The sequence below is a fragment of the Thunnus albacares genome, chromosome 11, assembly GCF_914725855.1.
Source record: "Thunnus albacares chromosome 11, fThuAlb1.1, whole genome shotgun sequence".
In the NCBI taxonomy this organism is placed as follows: domain Eukaryota; kingdom Metazoa; phylum Chordata; class Actinopteri; order Scombriformes; family Scombridae; genus Thunnus; species Thunnus albacares.
In genome coordinates this window covers 7,822,047-7,835,005 of record NC_058116.1, presented here as the reverse complement: position 1 = coordinate 7,835,005, position 12,959 = coordinate 7,822,047, and the positions used below count along the sequence as shown (strand labels likewise).

The 12,959-nt window shown below is 40.0% G+C and overlaps 1 protein-coding gene and 1 long non-coding RNA gene across 2 annotated transcripts in view; one reads left to right on the top strand and one right to left on the bottom strand.

Moving 5' to 3' along the window:
• satb2 (SATB homeobox 2) overlaps window positions 1-12,959 on the top strand; it is a 46,269-nt gene that overhangs the window by 6,083 nt on the left and 27,227 nt on the right. The window contains exons 2-3 of the mRNA XM_044366637.1: window positions 3,312-3,527; window positions 8,210-8,395. Of these exons, the coding sequence (XP_044222572.1) occupies window positions 3,356-3,527; window positions 8,210-8,395 (358 nt within the window). The 5' untranslated portion in view covers window positions 3,312-3,355. The remainder of the gene's footprint in view (window positions 1-3,311; window positions 3,528-8,209; window positions 8,396-12,959) is intronic.
• LOC122992740 lies at window positions 8,095-10,943 on the bottom strand. The gene is made up of 3 exons (XR_006406122.1): window positions 10,852-10,943; window positions 10,624-10,691; window positions 8,095-8,412 (listed from the first exon to the last, which is right to left on the bottom strand). It is a non-coding gene; the product is annotated as an uncharacterized LOC122992740 (long non-coding RNA).

Here is a 12,959-nt window from a genome sequence, read left to right as displayed (position 1 = left end):
AAGCCTGATATCCATGTTGTTAAATCCAGGATTTTAGTGGCAGTCATTAACATGTGATGTACTGTATGTAGTCATACAGTTATCAAGTCGTGCCCACATTTGACTAAAGATGATCTTTAGAACAAAAGGTTGTTGCTCAACACATCCATAATAACTGCATAAAATACATTTGCATTTTGTCAGTCTGTGACCGCGGATGTGTTTATATTGATATAAGTCCAAACCCAGGTCATTATTTACATGTTGGCCAGTGTTGTTTTAAGGTGTTTAAAATGAAAGAAAGATTATTTAAAAAGCCGAATAAAAGAAAGAAAGGATGCAAGAAAGAAAGTGTGTCTCGGTATATGAATCAATTATTCCTCTCTATTTGTATATAGACAGTGATCATACAAATCTGAGGACTCTCTACAGGCTGCTTCTACACATTGTCACAGTCACATCTTAATATTTCATCAGTTGCATACTTACCCTCAATATATTATGCACACTTCTAAACTGCTGAAATCAGACGTCTGTTGTAAGAACTACTAAAAACTTTCATGTCAGTTGTAAGTTATATTTTATTTTTTGATCCTTAAACCAATAACGTGTCTTTTAGCACAAACTGAATAATACAGATTAAAGCACCGGCACAATAAGGGACTGTATGAAAATGATTGGGGTAGTGAGGGCGTCTGAACCTTGTTTCACTTTGTAAGAAAAAAAGCTTGGTCCTTCCAAAAACTGCAACACCCTCCCCACAACATGTCAAAATAATATAACACTGCCAAACTGGTACAACCAACTCGATATGTTTAGAACGCCTAATGTACACAGTAATAAAAACCTGATACAGAGACAGAACTGTTGTCTTCTACATATGGCAAATTATGAATTATGAACCATGGCGCACATGAAAGTTATCTTTTTGATTAAACTATTTATGTAACTATTAACTACAAAGAAAGGCTGAAATAAAAAAAAATGGATGAGAAGAAAAGAAATAAAAGACTCTCTCTGACCCCTGCTCTCCTAAAAAAAAAGGTCCACCCAACTATATTTAGCCAAAATAAGAATTACAACACCCCACTTCCTCTTCTCTGACTCCATTTTCCCCACTAATAATTTTTCTACAGTTCCTAAAACTTTTTAAAAGTTGAAACTGAAATACATTCCCACTTTGCACAATTAAAAAAAAAAGTTTCATCTGATTTTATGTTCCCTGGTAGTCATCTGACCTGGTAATATTTTCCATTGTTGAGGTGGGACATCTTATCTCTGGGATGGCACTGAGTGAGTGAGTGAGGGTTGACAAAAAATGCACAGCGTGATAATCTTTTTTTATCTCTTAGGTCAAATACCAAATGAAACGTAATTGAAGCAGGATGTGTTGGGAGATTAGATGATGCTGGGAAACTGTGTGTTTCTGTTATTGTGCGTGCATGTTTGTGTGTGTGTGTGTGTGTGTGTGTGTCCCAGGTTAGATGGTGAGATGTCGGCAGGGCCAGGTCTTGATAGGGATCGTCAGTAGCGGGGCAGCTACGACAGGTTAGGACCTGAAGGTGATAAAGACAGATTCTCCGGAGGATTATTTTTGAACAGGAGGTGAAAAATTCAAAATGAAATAGTCTCAGATTTGACCTCTTCTTGCAGTCACACTAACAGGGCAGGTAGAGTTACACTAAAGAGCAGCGCTGACTGTAAATTGCAGCTGACAGCAGCCAGTGAATTTCTCTCAATGTTGTATTATATTGAGGTGATCTTTATTGTAGCTACAACATTGCTAGTGGTTAGATTTATTTGCAAAGCCTCCCTTTTTTCTCAGCAAGCCTCACATTGTGAATTATAGCTACCACTGTACTCACATTTAAACTCATTGCTTTCCACTCAGTGTAACTCTTTGAACTTGTTTTCTCTTTTTTTTAAGCCACTTTTATTAAACTCTGCCACTTGCAGTTTTGCTCTTTGCCTCACACACTTTTTAATCACGCCAAAGCTAATGTTTTTAATTTATTATTCATTTTGATTTTTTGCCCGAGCTCTTAATACTTCTCAGATTGAAGTTTTGGGTTTTTTTTTTTTTTTTTCTTTTTGTGGTGAATGGTGTTTTTCAGCTGTGTTGTTGTGAAAGAATGAGAGTCAGTATAGAAGGTAGAGAGAAGGCGAGAATGAAAGGAAGAGGAGGAGGAGGAGGGGGAGGAGGAGGAGGAGAACAGAGAGACACCACAGTTTGAGAACATTGTCTTTTGTTCAGGGTTACAACAGCTGGAGCAGTAAACGCTGCAGAAATATTAAAAAGTGAGGGGCGGGGGTGCAGTTTCTAATCAAGCACTGTGGAATATGCCACACTCAAACAATAACCATGGATTCTCCCTCATTTGTTCTGGTGAATTGCTGGCCAATATCACTCAGCACAGAGACCCTCTGTGTTTTTCCACTTCCAAATCTGGTCACTAACTTGATTTCCATACTCTAATAGAAAAACCTCCCATGCTTGCTCTCCTCTCTCTCTCTCTCGCCATTTTTTCCACTGCAGTTTCTTATCTCTCTCTCTCTCTCCCTCTCTCTCTTCATTGAGGGTCACACATGCTGGCAGATATTGTCCAGGGGCTCGTATGTAAATAAAAGCAGTCCATTTGGCCTGAGCAAGCTGGCTGCTCTTTGATACTTTGGCGTATGTCCCCTGTCTGGCCTGGCAGTGTTTCTAATGGCATTACCCTGTATTAGACGTTTGGCTGACGCTCCCTTATCAAGGGACACCGACCCACGAGGCTGCACACTCTCATGTAAGTGTGTGTCAATGTTGGGGGTTGTGTCAACACATGTGTATGCACTTGTGATCCGATACTGACACTACATAATGTACAGCCTCAGCAAACGCTGATAAGGGACTGTCTCTCTATGCCTCTGGTTCACTTTTTGTCACTTAAAGAATAAGGCTGCTATTATTCTATATTGTTCTTACTGACATAGAAAGCTCATGAAAAGACTAAAAACAGAAATGTGCAGGTCTTGTTACTGAAGATATACTGTAAATCTTTAAAAGTGAGTCACAAATATATTACAAATACATTTTTTTAAATAGGCAAAGTAATGTCCTGAAATGGCTGGGCACTGTAGTTTTTAGCAAATATTTATAAAGCAAGATTAAATAGTGCGTTTGTGGGGGACACTTTTCAGACACAGATGAATACACATTTGGTGCACTAGCAGCAGTAGCCATCAATTCCCATTTTCTTCCTGCGAAACATACCATCCTCTTTCAATAATTTTTCACCCGTAATGACAACTTGTATTCCCGTCTCCTCTTTATTCCCCTTCATTCTTTCCAGACTCTTTTTCTCTGGCTGGAGCTCCTCTGGGGGCCTGGAGGAGGATGGAGCGAGGAGGGGAGAGTCCCATCACCCAGGATAGCCCCGAGCGGAGGGGAGGCAGCCCGGATCTGAGCGGCCTCCCACCACCGGGGAAGAAGGGCCGGTTGGAGCTCAACGGGAGCCCCACCGGGCCCCGCATACGCCACAATGGAGCCCCACTGAGACCCCTAGGAGGTAAGCAATAAGTTGACAAAAAGATGCCAACATGAGGACTGAATAAAGAGCAAAACATACTTGTGGATTATTCACTGTTTGAAGAGATAGGTTTAAAGACGAGATATCTCTTTTTTAAATGTGGCTTCTAAAAAAAAAAAAACTTGAAACTTTACACATTATCAGATTGTTGAAAAAGAGAAATCTAGATGGTGACATTTCACCCAGGTTTCAGAGGTTTTCTAGCTCTTATGTACCCAATTCAAAGACAGCATTTGGCTCTGCACTGAGCCACATCCTGGCCATGAGTCGAGTTTGGCTCAGTGCACAGTGTTGTAGTGTGGCAGCACTGCTGGGAGAACCAGAGCTGTTTCTACACTGTTAATCTATAAGTCTGGGGGGAACTGTATAATACAGGCTTACCAAATAAAGGAGATTGCTCCATATAAACAAGATTTATACAACTCACTCTGGCTTATCGATCCCTGCATTCATTGTGAAAGTTGTTTCTTGTTTATGTGTGTGCATAATGTGTGTATGCACTTGTCCCTCTGTCTGGGTGTTGCCATATGTTTGCAGGAATGCCTCCCTTTAATCTCTTAAACTCTTGCTTTCCCCTTACATTTTCCTTTCACTTTTTAAACTTACTGAAGCTAAATCATTATCATTTTTATAGTTTACAATGACTGAAAAATTAGAAGTCAAGATACGACGATTTTAACACCATGTTGGACACATTCAACCCCCCCTCCAAATTCATTCTTGAATATTCCTGCATCGGGTGTGCTTGGCTGCATAACAGGAGTTTGTAAAGATGGGACCATCCGTGGTTTTAGAGAAGCTGAGGAGGTTAACAAAGCGACAAGGGGCTCAGATTTGACCACAGTCAGGAGAGAGGGAGAGCTTATGAATGAATGTTAGCATGTAAAGAGGGAGAACACGTCTCTGTGTGAGAAAAATGACGAGGGACTGAAGGAGGGACAGAGAGAGGAAAGAGGAAGGGGTTTCCTGTACTGAACGGGCTGGTTGGCCTGTAATAATGACGGGTTGTCTTTGAAGACAGGAAACTCGACGTGTCTCCTCCAAACCACACTGCTGCCACGAGGAGGGGGCCACACACAAACACACACACACACACACACACACACACACACACACACACACACACACACACACACACAAACACATACACAGAGCGTGCAAACACAAACACACACATTTACATAGTCACACGCACTCACTCACAAACACATATGCTCCGACACTCACACCCAAGCAATGCTGCCAAAACACACACACACACACACACACACACACACAGCGCACAGCACACATATCTTATTTTAATATCCCCGTTCACTCATCCCCATACATATTAGAGGGATTAGAGGTTTGAGGCAACATCACATCATCCAAACCAGATCACAGAGTCAGCGGGCAAATCACAGGACACTGGATATAAGAGAAGACAGACTGAGGTGGAGACGGAGGATAGAGTGAGATAGAGCCAGAGAAAGAGAGAGAGAGAGAGAGGGTGAGAGAGAACAGGAGAGAAAGAGAGAGAGAGAAAGAGAGAGAGAGGATTGCTGGTCGGAGGGAGCTGCTCTGTGTTGACAGTTATATTTCCCTGTTGGGGGAAATTCACTTACTTGAATTGGCACGGCGCTCCAGTGTGTAATTCACTCCATGAGAGCCTGGAGGACTGGGAGCAGAGTGATTAATGGGGAGGAAATAGAAATATAGGAATTGACTGATTAAAACAACGGGTGGGATGGTTCAGGGGAGGGGGAGCTAATGCTGCATGCACCTCATGTGTTTGTATGGAGGAGCAAGTTTGTGTGTGTGCGCAGGGAAAAGGAGGCACATGTGTATGTGTTTGGTATTGTGTGGAATCCATGCGGTGAAACACATTGCCATACCCTGTATTATTAGTGCTGGGACACTGCCTAATGCTCTCAGTCCATCATTTCTTCAGAGAGCTTTAATTAATTGACAGTTGACAGGTGGCCCAAAACCAAAAGCCTTTTAGGGGAAAAGCTGATATTGGAGAAGAAGGAATGATGTTAGTGCAGGGAGCCAAAAGGACACTGGTGCCGGATGGGAATATTGGAACTGAATACTTAATGTAACCAGAGAGGAACAAGTGCTTTTCTCCATTTCAATGTGAAATAGTCCTATTAATAATATTGTGGGAATGGGGTTTATAATAAAAAGGTAAGAAACAATACACAACAAGGTGTCCATATGTAATAAAGTAATAGATGAAGTGGAGCTGAAGAATGCAAGTATCTGAGGAATTACCTCAGTTCCAGTGCAGGAAGTAGTATGCCCTTAATGTCAGAAATGAAAGGTGTGGAGGTCGGGGTTGTAGATGATTATATCCAACTTTCATGCCAGACAAGTGTTTGAAGTTTGCGTCCTGTCACAGATCTATGATTAACATCCACCTTTTTATGAACCGTAACCATTATCTTTCCCTAATGGATAGATACAGTTTTAAATACGTTTTTGCACAGAAGGAAGCTTGTGGATTTCGGCCCCCATCACTTATATTGCAAGTGCATTATGAAGGGATTCTCATAATGAACAGGAGGAACGATTATGGCAAGAAAAACCTATATCAGTGTTCATTTGAGCGCCTGACTATTCTTTTACACATATGCTGCGATGTGAAGCAGAGCAGGGTATGTCCCCCACTGAGCTCATCATTTTCAATACTGGGATACATAGAGCATTATTATACATGTGCTGGAACATAGCCCTTATATGAAAAGAAAAAAACAGAGGCCGTGTTTTGTCAGTTTAACTCGTGGTTAAGTTTAGTGTCACTTGTGGGTTAAAGGAATATTTCAACATATTGGGAAAAATGGCACAGAACATGTCATTTTTCCACTTCAGTTTTTGTACAGATTCATTAATTAATTACTGAGCTTTAGAGGGTTTCCCCGTCTTGCCACTCTTTGTGCTAAGCTAAGCTAAGCTAACTCGCAGCTGGCTGTAGCCTCATATTGATCAGACAGATATAATTTTCTCATCTAAGTCTTGGCAAGAAAGCAAATGAGCGTATTTCCCAAAATGTCAGACTATTCCTTTAACTAGTAACATAGTGCAAAGCATTGTAGAAATGAAATCTGTTCATTTCCTCACATTGCTGCCTTTAATGATGGCGGAGTGCTTCTGATGTCAGCTACATTTTAGCAAATGCTCCTAGCCGCATGGTATAGTCCAACTGACTTTTTAAAAACATTTCACCATGTAGATGATTTAAAATCAGGATTTTTAAACTAAACAAAGTTACACATTTCAGCCTTAGTATGACCTGGGCACTGATTTACAACACTAATTAAAATATTGGCTGGAAGTATGATTGTAGTGTTCCGATAAATGACAAATGGGTTGCCAACCAATGCCAACCAATCAAAAGTGAGTATCTTCCCTGCCCATTGTACAATAAATACTAGAACGTGAATACAGCATGAGTCAGTTGTTCAAATACTGAAAACACTGAAAAGGTGGAAGTAATGTGATGTCATCATGGGCCACAAAATCTCTTAGGGATGATGTTAGTGGTTGTTTGACTGATAAAGCGTGTGAGTTTGACACTATTTATTTGCATCCCATCTGTCACCAACAGTCCATGTTTCTTTTAACTATGACCACCATCTCCCTCTAACATCAGTGAAATAGCTACTGTCTAAACAAACTGCAAATGTGGAGTTGGCAGATCAGAAAGATTATTTTTGTGACAGTGTTTTCTAACAGCATTTGTTACGCCCTGGCAAACGATATCATCCGCACGAAATAGGCACCTGATGAGAAAACGCTTGTATGGGTTGTTTTGAAAGACGATGACAAACGACATACAGTATTTTGTCATTTACATTGAAAGACGTGTTGATATCGGCGAGTCCCAGGTGGCTGAAGCATAGTGATGAACAGCATGTCTATGACCTACTAATCTTTGTGTCAGTTAATAATTAATATAATTGTCCCAAAACCCAGACTTCCACCAGAAGGCCCTCTCTTCCACATTTGTTGTGGATTTTAGCTCCAGTTTGCTTCTTCAAACTGTTGAACAGGAGAATCTGGTTTGACTCTCACCTGGCCTGAATTTGCATAATGAAGACTCATTGTATCATGTCTATTCAGGAAATTTTGTTTTGACCTTACACCTCAGTATTAACATTTTATAATTGTATGTATTAACTGTATAATGTTGTAAGATTTTAATATATAGAATCACTATTGCTATAAACCCTATGGTTTTCTTGGCAGTTAAATTGTTATTTTTTTCACTGTTGCTGTAATGAGAGCAGCAGCTGTTATCAGTGTAGGTCTTTTGTATATTGTCTTTGCATATGTGTTTGCCAGTCATAATAATGGCTTCCCTATCTATTAAGCCGTTAGATAAAATGTCTGTAAATGTCTTGTAGGCAGTGTACAGCACTGTTAGGACTGTATATCATTTGTTTTACTTCCAAATGAATCTTATTAATAATTTCAGGTGTTGCTAAATTCAACATTGGAAAATCTAAAAGCATAAAGTGATTACAAGCTTGACCCATAATGAATACAATCCACAGGTTTGCTTTCTATGAGGGATAAACCATATTTTTTTTATCACAGACAATAAAACCAGACACTGAAAGAATCTTCCTCTTTTTTCCTTTTTCTTTTTTCTTTCCCCTCATCCTGCTCGACAGGTCTGATGATTCCAGTCTTCTGTGTGGTGGAGCAGTCAGATGGAGGGATTCAGACGGAGGGATGTGAGGGAAGAGAGGAGCATGCAGAGTTTGTGCTGGTCAGGAAGGATATTCTCTTCTCTCAGCTGGTGGAGACGGCTCTGCTGGCCCTCGGATACTCCCACAGCTCAGCTGCACAAGCCCATGGTCAGTCAGAAAGACGCCTACAATCATAATCACATCAGTTCTGTCACATCTCTCTATTTGTTTCTGAAAGAAAATGAATCTTCGTGTTTTTAAAATAAACTGGTAGCTATTTCGCAAGCAAAGCTCTCTGAATTATAATTCAAAACTCTTTGAAGTTAATTATGTGTAAAGTACTGATCATTTATCTACTGGAAAATAACCATCTTTTCAAACAAATATATGTTTACAATGTTTATGCCAACTGATAAAACACCCCATCCATTGACATCAAAATTACTGAATGAGCACAAAACAACAGTGAAGCAAAATTATAGAATACGTGATAGAGACAGAGATGCAAGCGCAAAGTTTTGAGAGCACACATATGATGAACGGATTAAACCTAAAATGTTCCAAAATTATAGTGAGCTATAGGTCTTAAAGGGCTCACAGTCCTCTAAGATGCATGTTTTTATAATGAGAAGTGAGTTCTGAAGCTCGGGATTGAGTGCCGAAAACTTTTTTAGTTCTCTTAAATCTGCCCTTAAATGCACTGAAATCTTGACTTTCAGACTGAGTTTATTTTTGTGCTTCCTCATTAACTTTGTCGTCAATAAACTGTTTTAGCATAAACACACTTCATGAAAGCAGATGAATGCCTTTGTCTGGTTAGTCTTTCCTGGAGGGGACAAAAAAAAAAAAAAAACGTCTGCTGCTCTGAAGTGATACGTTTGACGAAGATAGCTAGCAGGAGTCACCACCCACACCCACTTCATTGACAGAAAATTCAAGGCAAAGGATGTTGAAGTAGTGGACACAACTGTTTATTTGACAAGTGATACCACAGCAATGAGCACTTACCAAAAAAGAAAAATGCTGCCAAAATCAATAACCGTTGCAGATTGCTTAACTTAAACCACACACGACTAGGCAGAGGAATACTGAGAAACAGTTTTCAGGGCATGCTGCCTCCTTTATTTCGTGTGAGGAGAGTTAGGTTAAGACCATTATTAATAGTCATGATTTTCCAACCACCAGTGTCTCTCACTGTTTAAACTACGGTACTACTGACTCAGAATTAAATACTGTGCAGCTTACGGGTCAAGACGAGAACGATCTTTGAAAGGAGACTCTCCCTCTAATCAGCGGCCTGAGAGGCAAACTGGATGTGAGGTTGTCTATTTAGAGCCGACACTGTACTGTTACAATGGCAATAAGCACAAGAATGTTTCAAAAACACAACTAAGACACAGACAGAGCCTGTAAAACTCATTAAAGACACAACAAAGAGCTGGACAGGAATGTCTCCACAAGACAAAAATACATTGTGTGTGTGTGTGTGTGTGTGTGTGTGTGTGTACAGTATGTGTGAGAATGTTTATGAAGCAGAGGAAAAGAAAAACTCTGTAATTTATTGTTGCACACATGGTAGTCATTGCAACAGGACAGTGTCATTTACTGCTGTCTTTTCTCAAGTATGCAGAATATTCCATCTGGGGAAATTGCCTCACATCAATATAAACTGGTAACAACAGAGCGACAGTGAGCAACATGGCTATTGCAATAGACAGAAAATGGTGGGAGATCCCCATCTGTTTGAAATCTCACTTGAGTGTTTGTGTGTGTGTGTGTCATCACCAGCAAGTCTTGTTAGATTTAAGTCTGCGGATCCGTGTATAGGCAGACGTGGTTCTAATGTGCAGGAGATTGCATGCATGTGTGAATGTGTGTTCTCCTCATCTGATAAACACACTGCCACAGGTAATCCCTTTACTACCTCAAGGCCAACAGCTCTTATCAGGCCCCCTAGCCCACCTGCAGAGGACCATGTACTCTCTGCCTCCACCTTACGAGCTCCAACACACGTCCAGCTGCTCAACTGCTCGACATAAATCACATCTCAAACAAGTCTGATGTTCAGTCTGCTACATGTAGAGCTTTGAACATAAATAGCCAAATTTATTTTTAGAAATTAAGTTCAACCAATCTCTGATAATGGACTGATTATCTGAACTGTACACAGCTGTAGTGCCACTACCTCATATGAAGGGTAGAAGTTGTTGTTTGGCACTGGAAAACTTGAAAGGGGATGTTGAAGAAGCAGGGTGGTAGCCAGAAGTACATGCAAAAAAAAGTGGCATTTATTAACTGAAAAATGAATGAAACAAAGGAAAAAATTGACCCCGGGAACGTAACAAATAGATAGATAGATAGATAGAAAGTTGCCACCTACTCTCCTCGCCTTTTACCTTCTCAGCCTCACTTGACTGGAACGTACCATCTGTTCAGGTTACCACAGGGTGAGCTAAATACAATGCTTCCAAACCATATGGAGCAAAACAAACAAACATTAATACAGGATGTATGTTTTACTGATAACAATCACAATTTATCTATGGACACACACACACACACACACACACAGCTATGAGTGCACAAAAGTTAACAGAATGTCATTTACTACAGAGCAGTTTTACCTTTCTTGACTCAAGTTGACACTCGCTCACTGCTTAGAGTACCTAATGATGTGCACCTGTTTTCACAATCACTGATTAAGCAGATGATCTGCCCTACGTCACAAAACACTCACATCAACTATTCAACTTTTACAAACCTATGTTGTTATTTGTGTAAACTGACTGATAAATTAATAGATTAACTGAAACATCGGACTGAAATTGATAATTGAACACAGAAAAAAAACTTTCAAAGGTAGCGTGTGATTTCATATCTTTCCAAACTTTTCTCACCCACTGAGAAGAACAGTCAGATGTTTCAGGAACAGATATTAATATTTGGTGACTTGATAATACATCATGCATATAATGTTGTTGCACACTCACTGTTTTCCAGGACAGTTAAGTCATCTGTTTTTCATTTCCCGGTTCTTTCCCACATTAGCATCACAGACTTTCAGATATCCGGAGAGTGTGTGGACTGTGATCACTACCAAAGTAATAGTGATACTTTGGTGAAAGCGCTTATGACAAATGAACAGTAGAGATGTCTGATAGTCCTAGCTTGTTAGCAATGTCTTTCTCCAAATCTTGAGCACATTCTGTAGTTTGTTCTGTTTCTGTTTCTGTAGTCAGATGAGACATAAAAATATGAGCAGTCAGACAATCATGCATGTGTTAAACAAATCGCCATGTAAGCCAAACTCATTTGGAAAAGAAAACTAAGGTGAATGACGAAATTATTGCCAAAACTGTCTAAATGGTTTAAACAACCATCAGAGGTTACAGACTGACTTCCTGGTTTGGACAACTTTGATCTACTTTACTTGCTGTAGTGGATTATTGCCCGTTTTACTTCAGTAGTAAAGTAGTTTAAATTATCAAGCTAAACAGTTTGCTTCTCTTGCCAAACTTAGTTGTATAGATGTTGCTGTTTCCCCAGATCTCCACAATTTCTTTGATGAGTAGAAATGATGGTCAGTACAACAAAAATTAGACTCAATTCATACAAAACCAGAATGGATTGTTTCCTTTAAGGGATTGCCTTTGATTGCATTAAAAGTTAATATTTCCAATTATTTCAGATTCCTTGGCACCACTGCTGTTAGCAAAATATTTCTCATCCATTTCCGGTAAATGAGATGGAAGGATTATGAGGGAATCACATACAAAAACCCCTAAAATCAAGAATATTAAATGCCACCCGAAAGCTATTTTAAAGGTACAGCATGTAGGATTTAGTGGCTACTAGCAGTGAGGTTGCAGATTGCATCCAATTGAATACCGCTCCCCCTCCCCTTCCAAGCATATAGGAGAACCTATGGTGGCCGTGACACCCACAAAAAATGTGAAAGGTCCTCTCTAGAGCCAGTGTTTGGTTTGTCCGTTCTGGGCTACTGTAGAAACATGGCGGCGCAACACGGTGGCCTCCGTGGAAGAGGACCCGCTCTCTATGTAGATATAAAGGGCTCATTCTAAGGTAACGACAACACAACGATTCTTGTTTTCAGGTGATTATACACTAATGAAAACATACTTATGAATATTATATTCCATTTCTGCCAACCCCGTTCAGCTAGATGCCACTAAATTCTACACACTGCACCTTTAAAGGATAATAATTTTGAAACTATCTTGTAATTAGACATGCACGCTGCTCATGTTTTCTAGTGCAACTGTATCAATTAAGCTGTTTGGCGGCTTTTATTTTTTTGCATAGTCTATCTGATCATCTCAGACATGCAAATGTCCTTTTGATATGTCCTCTGTCCGTCCAGTATAAAAAAAAATTATTAACTCATTCTTGTCAGCTGATTATGTTGGAGATCCTTTGTTGTGTGTTTTTTGTTGTAAAAGTCAGAACTGCAATTGACAGCCTGTTAAAGCGATTTCAAAAAATAAACAGTGCACAGATGCACATTATTCTACAGTGATGGCCTAAAATAGGCCACTAAATTGTACAGCGAGTGTTATGGTTTGCAGATGAATGCCATTAGTAGCACTTTTAGCCTCAATGTTTTTGCCAAGTATCAGGGGAGGTCTCTCTCTGTCTGTCTCATCAGTGTGTATGGAAAACAGCGAGCCACATTGGTCCCCTGTCCACATCAATGCGCTCCTCTCTAAAAACA